This window comes from Lissotriton vulgaris, chromosome 8 (genome assembly GCF_964263255.1).
Source record: "Lissotriton vulgaris chromosome 8, aLisVul1.2, whole genome shotgun sequence".
In the NCBI taxonomy this organism is placed as follows: domain Eukaryota; kingdom Metazoa; phylum Chordata; class Amphibia; order Caudata; family Salamandridae; genus Lissotriton; species Lissotriton vulgaris.
The window spans coordinates 1,534,801,541-1,534,820,617 of record NC_141696.1 but is presented as its reverse complement, the minus strand read 5'-3'; the positions used below and the strand labels follow the sequence as shown (position 1 = coordinate 1,534,820,617).

The following is a 19,077-nucleotide window of genomic DNA, read 5'->3' as shown; positions in this document are numbered from 1 at the left end:
TGCCCGATTAATAGGAGAGAGCACAACTCCACAGTAAAGCAGCTCACACGAGCGGCCAGTCGTGCCCATTTAACTTGGGTCAGAACCGAATTTCACTTTACTCATACAAGAAGCTGTCTTCTTTGCGCATGCGCTGGAGATAAGTATCTCCTCTGTGCTCATGCCCAGTCGCAGCAGAACGTGCTGTGGTTGGGCAACTTACCTGGTCTTTTTCTGGGCGCATGCGCTAGAGACATGTATCTTCTGTCTGCGCGTGCGCTGTGGCTAAGTATCTCCTTTATACGCATGCCCAGTTGCAGCAGAACGCGCTGTGACTGCGGCTTTCACCTGGTCTGTTTCTGGTCGCTGTTTACATGTAGGCGCTTTGATGAGGAGCCATGTATTGAACTTGAACTTTGACCTCTCTTCCGTACTGGAGTATTTACCGAGAGGATCGAGGGGCCTGGACAGCGGTGTTATTTACCCTCCACCCTCGGCCCGGCTTCAGGCCAGGCTGCGTTTTGACCTTTGAGTTTATCTGGCGGCGCGGGAGAGAAATGTACAACCAGGGATCGGAAAAAGTGAGTCCGCTTTTTTTCTTTTAATAACGAAGGGGTTAAAAAAATATGTTTTAAAATTCGACAATTGTTCATACAATTGCGAGGCGTGGGCTGTTGTTTTACATGTGGGGTGAATTGTAACATTCTCTTTCCCATAAGCAGGTGTCACGCTCAAGGATGTTTTTCAAAGGTGAGTTTATTTGGACAACAACTAATTACGTCTTCACATAACTCGAAGCCTGGGCGAACTGCCGTTGTATGGAATCTGGACATATGAGGCTTCCAAACTCCAGATCTCATCCGATCAGTCCGACCAGTATTTGCATCATGGATCCACCCCTGCAGACACCCGAGGCCAGAATCACACACACACACACACACACACACACACACACACACACACACACACACACACACACACACACCTCTGTAGCATGAACATGAAAGACTTACTCAGCCATGCTGTGGTGTGTTCCATATGGCTGTATACATATATATATCTCGGAAAAGCCTTATGGTTGTCCCAGTGTTTTCATTTGAATATCTGGTCACCCTCACCCAACACAGGGACAGAAATTTCCCAGAAGTTTCCACAACAACATTTATTGCCTGCTGTGACACTTTGGGGGTCTTATTATACCTCCCAGCCCATGAGATGAAATATACATTAAACAGGTTAACTGCAATTTAAGTTCTTAGAAAGCTCTGGGACTCGTGAGATTTATTCCTCACACCTCATCTTTGTACAAAATAGGCACCATAATGTTTTCCCCTGGGCCTGTTCAAAAAATTGCGTAGATTGCTGCCTCAAGTATTTGATGGCATACAAGGCTTTAAGTGGGATGAAAAAGGGAGGGGTTGTGTCTCTTTTACTTTTTACTTTAATAACTTTATTCGGTTATTATACAAGAAAACAACCATAAAAGTACAATTAATAAGTCACAGTGTAAAAAGGAAATATATATATACATATATATAAAACACAACCATAACACGATAAACAATAGGTTGCTTACATTTCAAGCATAAATTGATTTTCGAAATCTAAGAACACAGGTTGTGTCTCTAAAAGGGGGTTGCCTAAGAAGCACATCTAGGAATCCTTTCCAAGAGGAGTGGTCTATGTAAATAAGGGTGTTGGAAAATAGCCTTGTCTGAAGGGGTACCCCAAACAATTTGCCTTCCTTCTCCCCCTGACCCTGTTTTTGTTGGTTTTAGGACTCTGGGACTTTACAGCTGCTTATCAGTGTTAAAGTGCATGTGCTTCTCCCCTAAACATGGTTAAATTGGGTATATCCACAGTTTATATATTTAAGTTATCTGTAAGTCCCTAGTAGAGTGCACTACCTGCACCCAGTGCCTGTAAATTGAATGCTACTAGTGGGCCTACAGCCCTGCTTGTGCCTCCCACACAAGTATTCTTTTCACCATGTCTCAGGCCTGCCACTTCAGAGCTTGTGTACAGTTTTCCTGCCACTTCAACTTGGCATTTAGAACCCTTTGCCAAATCTTAAACTCCCCTTTTATTACACATCACTCCTAAGATAGGCCCTGGCTAGACCATAGGACAAGTTCAAGTTCAAGAATTTATATAGCGCACTACTCACCCAGAGGGTCTCAAGGCGCTTGGGGATGGGGTTCATTATTTATCGAATAGCCAGGTTTTAAGTTCTTTTCTGAAGGAGATGTGGTTCTGTGTAAGGCGGAGGTGGGTGGGGAGTGAGTTCCAGGTCTTGGCCGCCAAGTAGGAGAAGGATCTACCTTCCATGGTGGAACTTTGGATACGCGGAACTGCGGCGAGGCCTTGATTGGAGGATCTTAGTTGGCGGGTGGGTGTGTAGAAGGATAGTCGAGTGTTGAGGCATTCGGGCCCTAGTTTGTAGAGGGCCTTGTGTGCGTGGGTGAGGAGACGGAATGTTATTCTCTTGTTGACGGGGAGCCAGTGGAGGTCTTTCAGGTGGCCGGTAATGTGATTTTGGCGAGGGATGTCCAAAATGAGTCTCGCTGATGCGTTTTGGATGCGTTGGAGTTTTTTCTGTAATTTGGCTGTAATTCCGGCGTAGAGGGTGTTTCCGTAGTCCAGCCGACTCGTGACTAGTGCGTGGGTGACAGTCTTTCTTGTCTCAGAGGGGATCCAACGGAAGATTTTTTTGAGCATACGAAGTACGTTGAAGCAGGAGGATGAGACTTGTCTGGTCATCGAGAGTGAGGAATCTAGGATGAAGCCCAGGTTGCGTGCGTGATCTGTGGGTATGGGTGCTGTGCCCAGAGCCGAAGGCCACCATGAGTCGTCCCAGGCAGAGGGGGATGATCCTAGGATGAGCACCTCCGTTTTGTCTGAGTTAAGTTTTAGACGGCTGTTTTTCATCCATTCGGCTACTTCTTTCATGCCTTCGTGAAGATTGGTTTTGGCGGAGTTAGGGTCTTTGGTGAGGGAAAGGATCAGCTGGGTGTCGTCAGCGTAGGAGATGATGTTAAGGTTGTGTTGACGCGCGATGGATGCGAGTGGACTCATGTAAACGTTGAAGAGGGTGGGACTGAGTGATGATCCTTGTGGTACACCGCAAATGACTTCGGTAGCCTCAGATTTGAATGGGGGAAGTCGTACTCTCTAGGTTCTTCCGGCGAGGAACGAGACGATCCAGTCCAATGCTTTTCCTTGTATTCCGATGTTGTTGAGGCGTTGTATGAGGGTGCTATGACAGACTGTGTCGAAGGCGGTGGAGAGGTCGAGTAGAATGAGGGCCCCTGTTTCTCCGTCTTCCAGTACTGTTCGGATGTCGTCTGTGGCTGCGATGAGGACGGTTTCGGTCCTGTGTTTGGCTCGAAAGCCGTTCTGTGAGGGATCGAGGGAGTTGTTGGATTCGAGGAAGGCGGCGAGTTGGCTATTGACGGCTTTCTCGATGACTTTTGCCGGGAAAGGGAGGAGGGATATTGGGCGGTAGTTTTTGAGTTCAGAGGGGTCTGCTGTGGGTTTCTTCAGGAGGGCGCTGACTTCGGCATGTTTCCAGCTTTCTGGGAAGGTAGCAGAGTTGAAGGAGCAGTTGATAACATCACGGAGATGGGGTGCGATGATGGAGTCTGCTTTTTTTTTTTTTTTTGATGGAGTCTGCTTTGTTGAAGATGTGGTGGGGACATGGGTCGGTTGGCGAGCCAGAGTGGATGGAATTCATTAGGCAGATGGTGTCTTCGGTGGTGATTGGGTTCCAGGCGTTGAGATTGTTAGAGGGCGGTATATGTTCTGAGGGGGGTGGGGAGGATTGTTTGTTGGGACTGTTTTCGAAGCTGTTATGTATGTCGGCAATTTTGTTGTAGAAGAAGGAGGATAACGAATCGCAGAGGTCTTGGGAAGGAGTGATGTCGTTTGAGGCTGCGGTGGGGTTGGTAAATTCTTTGACGATGTTGAATAATTCCTTGCTGTTGTGTGCATTGTTGTCGAGTCGATTCTTGAATGCTGATTTCTTGGTTGATCGAATCAGCTGGTGGTGTTTGCGGGTGGCTGCCTTGAAGGTGGTCATGTTGTCGGTGGTTGGGTTTTTTCTCCATGTTTTCTCGAGAGTACGGCATAGTTTCTTGGATTTCTTAAGGTCATCGTTGAACCAGGGGGCCTTTTTGCTGTCTTGTTTGGTGTGATGGTTTTTCAAGGGTGCTAATTCGTCAGCGCTGTGAGTGATCCATTGTTTGAATTTGATGGCAGCTTGGTTTGGGTCCGGTGAGAGGGCGGTGGGTTTTGGTTGAGCGATGTGAGGAGTTGGTCGGTGGTGATTTTGTTCCATTTTCTTCGGGGAATAGGTTGTGGGGGGTTGTGGGTCGAGGTGGTTTTGTAGCTGAAGTGAACACAACTGTGGTCCGTCCAATGGAGAGCTGTGGTGCGATCGAAGGAGATGTGTTTGATGCAGGTTAAGATTGGGTCTAGCTTATGTCCGGCTACATGGGTGGGGGTGTTAACAAGTTGTTTGAGTCCGAGATTGGCCAGGTTGTCCAGAAGGGTGGTGGTGTTGCTGTCGTTTTTCTTTTCCAGGTGGAAGATGAGGTCTCCTAGTAGGATGTAGTTCTCGGAGGCGAGGGCATGTGGACTGATGAAGTCAGTGATGTCCTCGCTGAATTGTTTACGTGTTCCTGGAGGCCTGTAGATGAGGGTGCCTCTGAGTGTGGTTCTGGTGTCAGTGTGGACCTGGAAGTGGAGGTGTTCGGCGGTGTTAAGGTTAACGTCGTAGCTGGTCGTGATTTTGATGGTGTTTTTATGGACGATGGCGATGCCTCCTCCTGTTTGGACGGTGCGGTCTTTACGGATGATCTTGTAATTGTCCGGGATGGCTATGGCGACGTCGGGTGTTGATGATGCATTCATCCATGTTTCAGTGAGGAAGGCGACATCTGGTGATATAGCGTCGAGTAGATCCTAGAGTTCAGTGGCGTGTCTGTGGACCGAGCGGGTGTTCAGCAGGATGCACTTCAGGTGGTTAGGCTCGGAGCTGTGTTTGGGGTTAGTGGTTGTGGTAAGGGTCTTGACGCTGGTAAATTTGCAGGAGTGGCAGGCGAAGGGCCTGTGGGTACGTCCCGGGGCAGCTTCGAAGCATTGGGGTGTGAGTCCGGGGTTAAGGGCTAGGAGGGTGGCTGCGTCATACTTAATGCGGCCAGAGTGCGGTTTGCGGGGGCCAGGGGGTCTGGCGCTGGGCGCGGTCCAGGCGCGGACGGGCGAAGACGGGCTTACCTTTGACGCACCTTCGGCGCGCATGGGGCGCGACCGCTGCGCGCAAAAGCATCTGTCATATGTGGGTAGTGGAGGGGGGAGGGGCGAGGGAGGAGCAGCTGGGAGGCGGGTGCGTGGTGGAGAGGGCGGGCTCCGGGCACAACAACAATGGCGGCAGAAACGGAAGCGCAAACCGGGTTGGGGGAAAATAAATAATTAATTACGCTGTGGGCAGCGAGGCGCTTAAGGAGTGGGGCACAGAAGGAATGGGCCACAATAACAAACGATCCGGTAATGCTGAGTATTCAGGCAATGAGGCCCTTTGCATAAACAATGCAAGCAAGCAATACAGGCACTTTAAATTAAGTAAATAATGCAGGCACAGTCAAGCGCTATCATAAGCAGCAGAGCAGCGCTAACGATGCCCAGGCAGAGTAGGCAGAGGAGAGCAGGGGCTGTAGGGAGCGAGGGTACTGTGTAAGTAAAAGGTAGGACATGTACTGTCAAAGTTTTGTGTGTCCTGGTAGTCACAAACACCTCTGTTAGTTTTTCACTACTATGAGGTCTAATCCTCTCATAGGTTAACATTGGGCTTTCCTTAATATACCTTTAAACTGTAATTCCTGATTAGAAAGGAGTGGCTGTATAATTTTTTATATCTTTAGAATGGTAATGATAAATCGTCTTTACTGGTTTAACATTACTATTTTAGAAATACTACTTTTAGAACATGGACATTTCTCTGTACTTACAACTCTGTGTGCTTGCTGCCTGTCTCCAGTACACGTCTGGGGTGGGTGATTGCTACACTTTGTTCCTTCCCTCTAGACAGCCACAAATACAAGAGGGTTAGGTGTATGAGTACTCATCTTCATTCTAATGACCCTTCCTGGGCAGGAAGGGAGGGAGGGCTGACACACCTGATTAGGCAGTGCTCTATCCCCACACAAAGGCCTGATTACCCCCCACAGGTAGTCTGGAACCAGGGCTGGTAAGAAAGGGCCTCTGTACACTTCATCTCATGCTGCGACAATGATTAAGGTACTTTTGCTCAGCAGGCCCTACATGGGTCCTGCAGCCAGCCTGTGCTTATTCGAAGAATACTGTAACTCTTGACTTTGTACCGGTCCAGCGTGACCAGATAACTCCCATTGGCCCTTATTGCTTCTAAGCACTAGAACTCCTTTTTATTCTTTAAATATTCATATCTCGACTTCTACTCATTGGATATTTATCATTTTGTTCTTGATTTATTTATAAAATTACTGTCTATTTTTGCAAAACTGTGTGGAGTGTCACATCCAAAAGCCTGTCACCTGAGGAGCTCAAGGACAGTCAGGCTGAGAGGGACCTGGAGCTGCAGCTGGTCCAGAAGGCTGTAGAGGTGAGAAAAGCTGAGGCCGGGAGGGCTTTGGAGGAGAGAAAGATCTTGCTGGCTCATGAACTGAGTCTCAAGGAGCTGGACTTGAAGGCCAGGGGTACAAAAGGGGGTGGTGATGGACGGAGTATCTGAATCAATCAAACACTCACACCCAGTCAAAAGATCTGGGTTTAATCCATCACCGTTCTTTAGCCCACTCTGCCACCCCAGTTCAGACATGGCTATATGCAAATCAGTCTGACCCTGTGCCTCATGGGAACAGTCCAAGCCGAACTGCCAAGCCATGTCTTCCCCGGACAGGAAACAAGCTTCCGAGGACCGGTTTCTGGCATTCCAGCCGTCTTCAGCCCGGCTTGCTTGAATCCAGTGGCAAAGTGAGCAAGGGTCTCACGTCTGAGTATACCCTGCCACACTTATGGCGGCCAAAAGTGGTACAAAAGGGGGTGGTGATGGACGGAGCATCTGAATCAATCAAACGATCACACCATCTCCTGAGGCGGAAGCCGGGAGGAAACCTGCCATTTTAAAAAAAACTTTGCTAAATAATTTACCTGTTCTTAATTTGCACGTTCTCCCCCCAAATTAGCCTGCTTTGCCTTTCGAGCTCAATCCTGCTCTGCCCCTGTTTATATCTCCTCCCTAATCTCATCCCACGCCCCCAGCCGCACCCTTCGCTCTTCTTCTCTCTCTCTTTTGCACATTCCCCGTTTCCGCAAATCCAGAACTGGTGGCACTCGTCTCTCTGTTTTGGCCCCCCAATTCTGGAACAGTCTTCCACTTCACATTCGCTCCATCCCCATCTACACCCATTTCCGAAAGGCCCTCAAAACCTTCCTTTTCACCCAGGCTTTTCCTTCTTAGGTTCCCCAGATCCCCTCAGTGTGCCCTGACCAGGTCCCCAGCGCCAGGAAGCCGCTCGGCTGCAGTGCGCTTTATTAAATATCTTTTTCATTTCATTTAATTTCATCACTGAGGAAATTAGGCCACGCCCACTATCAGGAGGTCCCGCCCCCAACCTATGACATAAAAAGCGCTGAATACAAGCGTTTTTTAGATACGATCACACCATCTCCTGAGGCGGAAGCCGGGAGGAAACCTGCCATTTTTTAAAAAAACTTTGCTAAATAATTTACCTGTTCTTAATTTGCACATTCTCCCCCCTGGGCACCAGATCACAAGAGCCATTGTGCTTAAAGAGACCTGCACAGCGGATATTAGCGCTGTTACGGGCTGAAAACAAACATTGCCGCCATCACTGAGGAAATTAGGCCACGCCCACTATCAGGAGGCCACGCCCCCAGCCTACTACATAAAAAGCGCTGAATACAAGCATTTTTTAGATACGATCACACCATCTCCTGAGGCGGAAGCCGGGAGGAAACCTGCCATTTTTTAAAAACTTTGCTAAATAATTTACCTGTTCTTAATTTGCACGTTCTCCCCCCTGGGCACCAGATCACAAGAGCCATTGTGCTTAAAGAGACCCGCACAGCGGATATTAGCGCTGTTACGGGCTGAAAACAAACATTGCCGCCATCACTGAGGAAATTAGGCCACGCCCACTATCCGGAGGCCACGCCCCCTGCGGGCACCGCCCTACGCCTATAAAACATGTGTATTCCTAGGACGCGCTGCGGACGAGCGCAGCGGGGTTGCCGTTTGCGCGCCGAAGGCACGCCTAAGGCAAGCCCGTCTGCGCCCGTCTGCGCCCGTCTGCGCCCGTCTGCGCCCGTCTGCGCCCGTCCGCGCCAAGACCGGGCCCAGGGCCATGCCCCCTGACCAAACAGACGTAGATAGCAAAAGACATGTCTACTCCAGCCAGGAGATTCTAGCATTAAGACCTCATGCCAGATGTAATCCGATTGATCTACATAAGGAAGGTAAGACATGTCCAACCTGCTTACGAACATTCGCCTTTTCACAGATCAGAGATCCTAGCATAAACTATAACAAACCTGAAAAAACAACTTACAGAAAAACATCTATTAAAGCTGGTTTCTTAAATGTTAGATCTATGGTCAAACATAATGTTCAGACAGCCGAGCTAATTGAAAGCCAACATTTGGACCTTCTGTTCGTAACCGAAACATGGGCAGATGAAGCCTCAGATACAGATCTGACTCTAGCAATCCCAGAGGGCTTCTTCATTTATAGAGCAGACAGAAAAATAAAACGAGGAGGAGGTTTAGCAATCTTAGCGAAGGAGGGACTACAGATTAAAAGTTCAGACAAAGGAAGTAACCCAGACTGTGAAACGCTATCTTTCCAAATAAAAATCACCAATAATTATACTTTTAGTGGTCTACTAATTTACAGACCACCAAATGCTAAAACACCTCTAATTGATCTATTAAGCCCATTTCTAGAATCTAGTGTGACATACTGTGACTACACAATTCTAGGAGATTTTAATTTACACCTAGAAAAAACATCAGACCCTAAGGTAAAGTCATTTAAAGATGAAATGACAAATTTTGATTTAGAGCAGAAAGTATATACAGATACGCATTGTGCCGGCCACACTCTGGATGGAATTTTTACCTCATATCAGAAGTTAAATATAACTGACACGCTCTCGATCCCGTGGTCAGACCACAAGATGGTCTCTTTCCAGTTAGAAAATACGCAAGATATGGGAAAACCGGTCAAAGCTAAAAAAAACACATATCATGAATGGTCCAAAATCCAGCACCAAAGACTCATAGATACTTTATGTTCCTCGTACCCAACTTTAGATGAAGACTGCAACAAAGCATGTAAACAAATTAATACATGGCTAGAGAACGCAGTCCAACTAACTACTCCAATGAAGCAAATCACTCTCAAAAGAAAAACCCCTTCACAGCCATGGTTCTCAGAAGCTCTGAAGGAAAAAAAACAAGAATGTAGAAGAGCAGAAAAGAAATGGAGAACTAACTATGAGGTACAGCAAAGACTAGAATACAAAACAATACTCGCCAGCTATAAAAAATTAATAACATCAGAGAAAAGTAGATACTTTGTCCAAAAAATTAATGAATCAAAAAATTCTAGCAAAACTCTTTTCTCCACTGTTAAAAAACTTTCAAAAATAGAAAATAACAGGCCAGAAGAAATATCACCTGATTTATGTAATACTTTGGGTAATTTCTTTGTAAATAAAGTTTCGTCAGTCTACGATTCTTTAAAAAAATACAAATCAGATAAAACTAATCAAACAGATGAAGTCATAGTTCAAACAATAAATTTAGAGGAACAACCAGTCGAACCTACAATGTTCCAATTCACTATTCCAACAAAAGACCAAATTCAAAAAGAATTACTTAACATTAATTCAGGCAGTCCAACAGACCCATGTCCGCCCAAAATAATGCACATTTGTTCAGAACAAATGAGCATTGTACTAGAAAGATTATTTGGCCAAATAATTGATACCAACACCTTTCCGGATGACTGGAAAAAGATTTCCATTAGACCACTACTAAAAAATCCCAATATGGATAGAGACGAACCAAGCAGTTATAGACCCATAGCCAGAATTCCTTTTGCTGCCAACATTTTGGAAAAACTCCTGAATAAACAACTATCCCGCTACCTGATTGACGGCAACTGGCTGGATGACTCTCAGTTTGGCTTCCGGGAAGCACACGGAACAGAAACTGCTCTAATCACAGCAGTAGAAGAACTCCGAAAAGTGATGGACAATGGAGCGAAGGCCGCCTTGATATTACTTGACTTATCGGCGGCCTTCGACACGGTCAGTCATGAAACTCTTTTACAACGATTAAAAACAGCAGAAATACATGACTCAACGTGTACCCTCATTGAATCCTATCTTGCTAACAGAACTTTTACAGTAGAAGTAGAAGGATCAAAATCTAAAGCCTTTTCTCTACCATGTGGAGTTCCGCAGGGATCATCATTACGTCCCACCCTTTTTAACCTTTATGTAGCCCCACTTGCAGAGATAAGAAACTGTGGTTTCACCCCAATATCATACGATGATGACACTCAGATTGTAGTGACCATCAACAAAGACATAGACGAAACAGCAGAAAAATTCCAACATTGTATGATACAGGTCAGCCAATGGATGGAAAGGAATTGCCTGAAGCTCAATGGAGACAAGAGTGAAGTGATGATAATAGGGGGTGACACAAACATCTGGTCCCCCGCCTGGTGGCCCAAGGACATGGGCAGATGCCCTGGATCATCAGAAAAAGTGAAGAATCTGGGTTTCACCATTGATATGAATTTATCATTTGAAGCTCAAGCCAACAAGCTGTCATCAACACTCTGGTACATCTTAAAAATGATAAAAAAAACTATTTCCATATCTACCACAAGATTCTCGTAAAACGGTAGTTACAGCATTAGCACTAGCAAGACTGGACTATGGAAATGGTCTATATGCAGGAGCCCGGAAAAAGGTCATAGATAAACTACAACGCCTACAAAATACAGCAGCTAGACTGGTTCTAGATATACCCAGGTTTGAGCCAATCAGACATAGACTGAAAAATTTACACTGGCTGCCAATCGAAAAGAGGGTGAAATTTAAATCACTCTGTCTAACCTACAAGGCACTTCAGGGAAAAGGTTCACAATTTCTGAGGGACCACTTGAAACAGTAGGAACCCATGAGACCTTTGAGATCGGGCCAGAAGAAACTAATTGCTGTTCCCCGATTTAAAAGAGCTAACTGGGGAGGGAGAAGTTTCCTGATACATGCAGCACGTACATGGAACCAACTGCCTCTGAGCATAAAACCCTGTCCATCCTTAGAAACCTTTAGAAAAGCAGTAAAAACATGGCTTTTCTCCGAATAAACATCAGACACTGCCATATAGATGGAAAGGATTTATCTTAGTGCCAAGACGCCCATGGGCAATCGTTGCGCTCTATAAATTTACAAATCAAATGTTATGTTATGTTATGTTAGTTACATTTTAATGCGCACAGCTGCTCCAGCGAAGGAGCGTCCTGGCGCAGGGAAAGGTAAACACAACACTAGGTCCGGTAACAAAAAGCAAACAGTAAAAGCTAGAAACAATTAAAACAGGAAGGTTTTCAGGGCCCTACGGAAAGACATTAGGTCATTCGAAAGGCGGATTTCCAAGGGGAGCGCATTCCAGAGGGTTGCGGCTTTCACGCGGAAGGAGCGACCCCCCATCCGACTAAGTCTGAAGCGGGGGACGACCACCAAGGACTGTCCAAGGGATCGTAATGAGCGGGTAGGAACATAGGGAGAGATCAGTGTATTCAGTATTCCGGGTGCCAACTCTCTCAGAATTTTAAAAACCAGGCAGAGAGCCTTGAATTGGATACGCTTGCATATCGGGAGCCAGTGCAAGGACCGCAGGGTGTTAGAGGTAGGGCAGGTTCGAGGCAGACCAACCACCGCCCTAGCCGCCGCGTTCTGGACTCGTTGTAAACGGAGAATCTCGGCTTGGTTCGCTCCTAAAAGGAGAGAACTGGCGTAATCCAACCGCGAGATGATCATTGCTTGAATGACCAGCTGTCTTGTAGGAGCATCGAAGAATCGCAGCAGGGGTCTTAGCCCGCGTAGTACTCCAAAACAGCAGGCCGCCACTCTCTTTGTATGAGTCACAAAGCTTAGCATGTGGTCAAGCCATACTCCGAGATTCCTGAGTTCCAGGACAGGGGCCGGCGCTGATCCCAGCTCTGGAGGCCACCATTCGTCCCCCCAGTGGTCCGCTTCCCTTCCAACGATCATCACCTCTGTTTTTGACGCGTTCAGCTGGAGACAGTTGTTATTCATCCAGCTGGCCACCTCTCTCAGTCCACTTCGGAACCTGAGGGCATCCTGCTTGGCATCCCCGCTGATCGTAACCGCCAACTGAGTGTCGTCAGCATAGGAGACCATGGTAAGGCCCCATTGCCTGACGACCTCAGCCAGCGGCTGCACGTACAGATTAAAAAGCGTGGGACTCAGCGAGGAGCCCTGAGGGACCCCCAGGTCCAAAGGATGGTACTTGGACTGAAAAGGAGGGGTGGCAACGCAGAAGGAGCGATCACTGAGGAAGGAGCGGAACCACTGCAGAGCTGAACCACAGATGCCAATGTCCTGCAGGCGGTGTAGCAAGATGCGATGGGAGACAGTGTCAAAGGCAGCGCTCAGGTCTAGTAAAATAAGCGCTGCCGTTTGACCTGCATCGAGCACACTTCGCAAATGCTCAACCATTGCCAGAAGGGCCGTCTCAGTGCTGTGGCCAGCACGAAACCCATTCTGCGTGGGATCCAGGACATTCACAAGGGTCATATGCTCCGTGAGGGCCCGATTTACATGGGCCTCCATAACCTTGGCCGGCCAAGGGAGCAAAGATATAGGGCGGTAGTTTTCAGGTCTCGATGGATCCAAAGATGGTTTTTTTAGGATCGGGGAAACCACCGCTTGCTTCCATTTGGCAGGGACCAGGCCAGAGGTTAGGGAGAGGTTAATCAGGGAGCACACTGCTGTGCGGCCCTGAAAAGCAACGTCCCTGAAAAGAGCAGATCTTACCGGGTCTGCAGGCGATCCAGACTTGACTCGCAGGGCCCACTTTGCGAACTCCTCATTGGAGATGGTAGGAAGGGAGTGCAGCGATGGACAGCTGCTAGAGCCGCTCCAGGGAATCACAGGAGACAGTGTGCTTGGAAACGCCAGATAGATCTTCCTGACTTTATCCAAAAAGAAGGTGGCTAGGGCTTCACAGTGGGCAGTGGAACTGTCCAACTGTGGGGGAACTCTCTTTGCCATTAAGTCTTTTATGGTTTTAAAGATGGTTTTAGTCGGGTTAAGGCTATTTCGAAATTCGGCTGCGTAAAACGCCGCCCGGGCCCTGCATATAGCTCGATGGTAAAGCTTAACTAAGGCCAGGTAGATGGATTTCTTGTCGGCATCGTACGACTTACGCCACACCCTTTCCGCCCGTCTGCAAGAGGACTTCATTGCACGCAGCGCGCTGTCATACCAAGGGCTAGCCTGCCGGGGACTGGACTTGCTGGAGATGATGGGTACCAGGACGTCCAGCGCCCTGGTAATCCAGTTACAGAACCGGTCATAGCCCGAGGTGGCATTCAGCAGGGGACCTAATGGCTTAGCACCCAAAATGCGGTGAAGGTCCTCTAACCTAAGTTTGTTCCAGTGACGCCGGGGTATCCGCAAAGGAGGCGGTATAGTGGGATTAGCAGGGAGGGGAAGCCAAGCAGACACCAGATAGTGGTCAGACCATATCACAGGATCAACCGCCACAATCCGAACATCAGAGAGAGTGGTAAAAAACGGATCAAGGGTGTGGCCGGCCACGTGTGTAGGCTGAGAAATAAGCTGGGTCAATCAAATCAAATCAAATCAAAAGATCTGGGTTTAATCCATCACCGTTCTTTAGCCCACTCTGCCACCCGAGTTCAGACATGGCTATATGCAAATCAGTCTGACCCTGTGCCTCATGGGAACAGTCCAGGCCGAACTGCCAAGCCATGTCTTCCCTGGACCGGAAACCAGCTTCCGAGGACCGGTTTCTGGCATTCCAGCCGTCTTCAGCCCGGCTTGCTTGAATCCAGTGGCAAAGTGAGCAAGGGACTCACGTCTGAGTATACCCTGCCACACTTATGGCGGCCAAAAGTGGTACAAAAGGGGGTGGTGATGGACGGAGCATCTGAATCAATTAAACACTCACACCCAGTCAAAAGATCTGGGTTTAATCCATCACCGTTCTTTAGCCCACTCTGCCACCCCAGTTCAGACATGGCTATATGCAAATCAGTCTGACCCTGTGCCTCATGGGAACAGTCCAGGCCGAACTGCCAAGCCATGTCTTCCCTGGACCGGAAACAAGCTTCCGAGGACCGGTTTCAGGCATTCCAGCCGTCTTCAGCCCGGCTTGCTTGCAGACACAGTTACTTCCTCGTCTCCTCTCTGTGTCTCCTACCCACCCACCTCTTCCCGCCTTCATTCTTTGCTTGCCTCCCTTATTCCTTTCCTCTCTCCCCAGAATCTCTCTCCCCCTGCTTGCCTTGTTCCATTTAATCTCCCTCCCGTCACCCTTTAACATTACCCCCTTACCCTTCTACATGCCATAAACCAACGGATATAACTTGTAATTGATGTACCTTTCTGTAACAATGTGTAACTTGTAACCTATATAACTCTCCTCATGTAAAGCGCTCTGATACCTCCGGATCTAGCCAGCGCTATATAAAACTCAAGTAAATAAATAAATAAGTAAATAATGAAGACCAAGGCTAAGATGAAAATGAGATAAGGAGGAATGGGGAGATACATAGTCCTGTAGACTGGTGTTTGGAATACCCTGAATGAATTTTTGGAAGCACAGGAACACAGGAACTCCATAGGGTGAGAGCGCACAATTACTAAGGGCACTACAATTTGGAATAGCGATAAGACTAGGCCTGGGTGAAATGTAAATTATGCCAGCTTAATTTGGCTAATTTCAGGAATTCTGTGTTACTCTTGTTATGCAAAATTCCTGAAAGTACATGATCGAAAGATGGAATACCCATGCTACACCGGGAGGTAAGAGGCCTGGACAAGGAGACACACTGTCAAGAAGGCAATAAGGCAGGAATCACAAACCGAGAGTACAGTACGTAAACTAGGACTGAAGGGAACTCTACTAGGGAGAAAGGTGAAGGGTCATAAAAGCATGGTGCCAACTATACCAATACGTGAAGAGTCACAGCAGCCACTGTTGCCAGACAGGGAAACTCTATTCAGGTGTAGCATAAATAGTTGGTTTGCTACTATTAACTCAGAAGTGTGTCTGATTGTGTTGGACCTCTATTGGCTGTTGCTCTACATCTAGTAGCAGTCTGGGAATGCAGTTTTGCAACAACATATTTTCCACTGATCTGTGTGTAATCTCTTTCAGTTTCTAAGTCTTCTGTGTCCATACCTGTTTTGGGACTTAACAGGAGTGGGAGGGAGAAAGATTCGATTCACAGCCTTCGCAGAATTAACAAGCACCTGCAATGCAATAGGTCTCGCGTTTGAGCTATTGGCATTTTAAATGACAATGCCTTTTATTTATGTTTTGGTTTTAAAAACATATATAAAAGGCATTGTCAATTACAATGCCAATAGCTCAAAGTAGCATAAATGCGAGACCTATTGCATTGCAAATGCTTTTTGGAAAATGTAGCCATGTTTTCTTAGTGGTCCTTGGAAGCAGATGAGTCTGAGTTCTGTTTAAAATAACTGTAAGATATTTTAGTGATCTATGATGTGACAGCATGGTTGCTTCTCGTCTGGGCAGACGTTATGTGGGACAGGTGGATAGTTGTAGAAGAATAAAATGACGTCATAATCGAAGGAGATACGGAGTATGGAAAGAGAGATGAGGCAATAATTGATACACATCTGCAGAAGCACTGCTGACTTTCATGTTTTTCATATCCAGCCATTGCAGTAATTAACTTCTGAGCATGTTCCTGATCCTTTATCGGAGTTAGAAAATGTTCTCGTAGTTGTGATGATTTGCCGCGTGCAAGCACTTTCCAAAAGCCTGCGTCATGGTGAAGTCCACAGAGACCGCCAACCCCCCAAACTTCCCCATACAAATGCATTTCTGTGGTATATGAGCAACTTACGGGCCCCTCATCACATTTTGCAAAGGACTCTGAGTCCGGCCCCGCCATTTTGCGTTACCCCACTGGGCAGATCAGTGGGTAAATGCACCCACTGCAGATATGTGTAAATAACCCGAATGTCCCCAGTTTTATCCTGTCTATGCAGTCTTCAGCTTTCCAAGGATGTATGAATGAGTGCTAACGAGTAAGTACAAGTAACACTTATTATCCTAGTGCTTTTAGCCTTTTTTGATCAAGAGCTTAATATATACACAGCTGCCCTCATGGGCCGAACGGCATTATTTAAGATGCTCGTTCTGCCAAGGCTCCTATACATCCTACAAAATACACCGTATCCTGTCCCCCAGGGGATATTTGCACGCATCTCTCAGGCGGTGCAGGCGCTGCTGTGGAATGGTGGGAACCCTAGGATAAAGCTCCACAAGGTCACCAGAGGGGTATATGATGGGGGTCTGGTGCTTCCTGATGTCAGATTATATCACTGGGCCTCGCAGCTCCAGGTAGTTAACGATTGGGTATTTACAGACATCACCGAACCAGCCTACAGAGAAGACAGGATGGTCATGCCAGAAGGTAGCAGCGGGCACTTGCTTTATGCCCAGAGGCCGTAAAGGGAGTGGCATTCACACACAAGAGTGATAGTTCAATGTTGGAGGGAGGAGAGCAAGTTCCTGGGGTGGTCGGATACAATGACAGGTAGACCCCCTTTATACCTCGGAGATCAACTGAGAGAGGTGACGCATTTGACCGGCTTCAGGAGGTGGAAGCTAATTGGCATTGAATACTTGGGTGACGTGTGGAAGGGACCTGCCCCCCGCTCCTTTGCTTACCTCAAGAAGGAATATGACCTTCACGACTCTCAACAATACCATTACATACGTCTCATACACACCCTATGCTCACACATTCGTAGAGATGCCTCTATCCCGGAATACTCCCCTTTGGCAGATAGACTGTTGCTGGACCCCATATTGGAGAAGCCCACATCCACCATTTACTGTAAGCTCATAAACAATATGCCAGACCCCTTGGTGACGCTCCGGGCTGCGTGGGCCCGTGATATTGGTCCCCTAGATGATGATGATTGGCAAGACGCCATACAGAGCCCGCATGAAATAGCAATCCGTCCCAGGTTTACGTTGGTCCAATTGAAAATCCTACATCGCATATACCACCCTCGCACACATCTATACGCTTGGGGTAGGAGCCAATCGGCCCTCTGCGTGAGAGGTTGCCAAGGGGAGGGCACCTTCTACCACATATTATGGGGGTGCCCAGAGATAGTTCCTTTCTGGACCAAGGTCACAGACACTATGTCTGCGGTTGTGGGCGACAAGGTTCTGATGGAGCCAAAGTGGCTGTTACTGATGATTCGGGGGGAATTCGACTGGTCGAGGCATGTTGAACTGGCTAGCGTTGGCGGCGGGGTAGCGAAAAGAAACATCGCCAGGGGGTGGGGATCCCAGACGCCTCCGCAATGGGAACAGTGGAGGAGGGACCTGGATTGGTGCCAAAGAGCTGAGGAAACCATATACAGGAGCAGGGGCTGCATTAAGAAATGGAAGAAGATCTGGGGGCCATGGCGGAAATACAGAGGGTCACAGAGGGAGTCTGGGGAGTAATTATGTAATTGGATATCCCACTTGTGTACTAATGTGTCCGACTTTGTTCACCACAAACGCTAATTCCTAATCTGCCTCTTGGACATTGTCTATCGTTTTATGGTACTATGAGCTATGTTAATAAATTTTTTTTAAATTAAAATAAACACACAGATGAACCTTGAACTGAATTGCGAGCTTAAAGTTTGCTGTTTACACATAAGGTGATGAAAAGTAAAGAGTTAAAATTCCAGAGTGCCTGATATAGCCTTGTGCCCTTCCGAGGTTGATAAAGTGACCCCAAGAACTTTTGGCCCATCTCCCTACTCCCGTTCCCAGTGAAAGTAATCGAGAAGATTGTCAACAAGCAACTGACCTCCTTCTTCGAAGAGAACAACATCCCTGACCCATCCCAATCCGCATTCCGCAGCAACCACAGCACCGAAACAGCCCTCATCGCCGCCACCGACGACATCAGGGCCATGATGGACAACGGAGAAACCGCGACCCTCATCCTCCTGGACCTTTCGGCTGCCTTCGACAACGTCTGCCACCACCCCCTTCGCACACGCCTCCACAACTCAGGGATCCGCGACAAAGCCCTGGACTGGACCACCACCTTCATCACCGGCAGAACCCAGAGTGTCCGCCTCCCCCATTCTGTTCTAAAGACACCAAGACCATCTACAGCGAACCCCAAGGATCATCCCTCAGCCCGACACTCTTCAACGTCTACATGGCACTGCTCACCAACATCGTCCGATCACACAACCTACACATCATCTCATATGCCGACGACAGCCAGCTGATCCTCTCCCACGCCAAGGCCCCCCCCACCACCATCAAATCCAACCTCCACAAAGGAATGAAGGTCATCGCCGATTGGATGATGAACAGCCGCCTGAAACCGAACTCAGACAAGATGGAGGTCCTCTTCATCGGATCCACCCCCTCCGCCTGGGACGACTCATGGTGGCCGGCCGCACTGGGAGCTGCACCGACACCCACTAACCACGCACGCAACCTCGGGGTCATCCTGGACTCAGCGTTTTCAATGACCCAGCAAGTAATTCCGCCTCCTCCTCCTGCTTCAACACCCACTGCATGCTCTGCAAGAGCTACAGATAGATCCCCACTGGAACCAGAAGCATGGTCACACAGGCCCTCGTCATCAGTAGGCTGGACTACGGCAGCGCTATCTACACGGGAACCTCAGCCAAACTCCAGAAACGACTAAAACGCATACAGGACGCCTCTGCACGCCTCGTCCTC

The 19,077-nt window shown here is 47.9% G+C and overlaps 1 protein-coding gene across 1 annotated transcript in view; it reads left to right on the top strand.

Annotated features, from left to right (window-relative positions):
* Positions 1 to 295: 295 nt before the first annotated feature.
* The window catches only part of LOC147700302 (uncharacterized), a 174,625-nt gene continuing 155,843 nt past the window's right edge, over positions 296 to 19,077 (top strand). Inside the window, exon 1 of the mRNA XM_086935667.1 lies at positions 296 to 560. Within this exon, the coding sequence (XP_086791793.1) occupies positions 537 to 560 (24 nt within the window). The 5' untranslated portion in view covers positions 296 to 536. The remainder of the gene's footprint in view (positions 561 to 19,077) is intronic.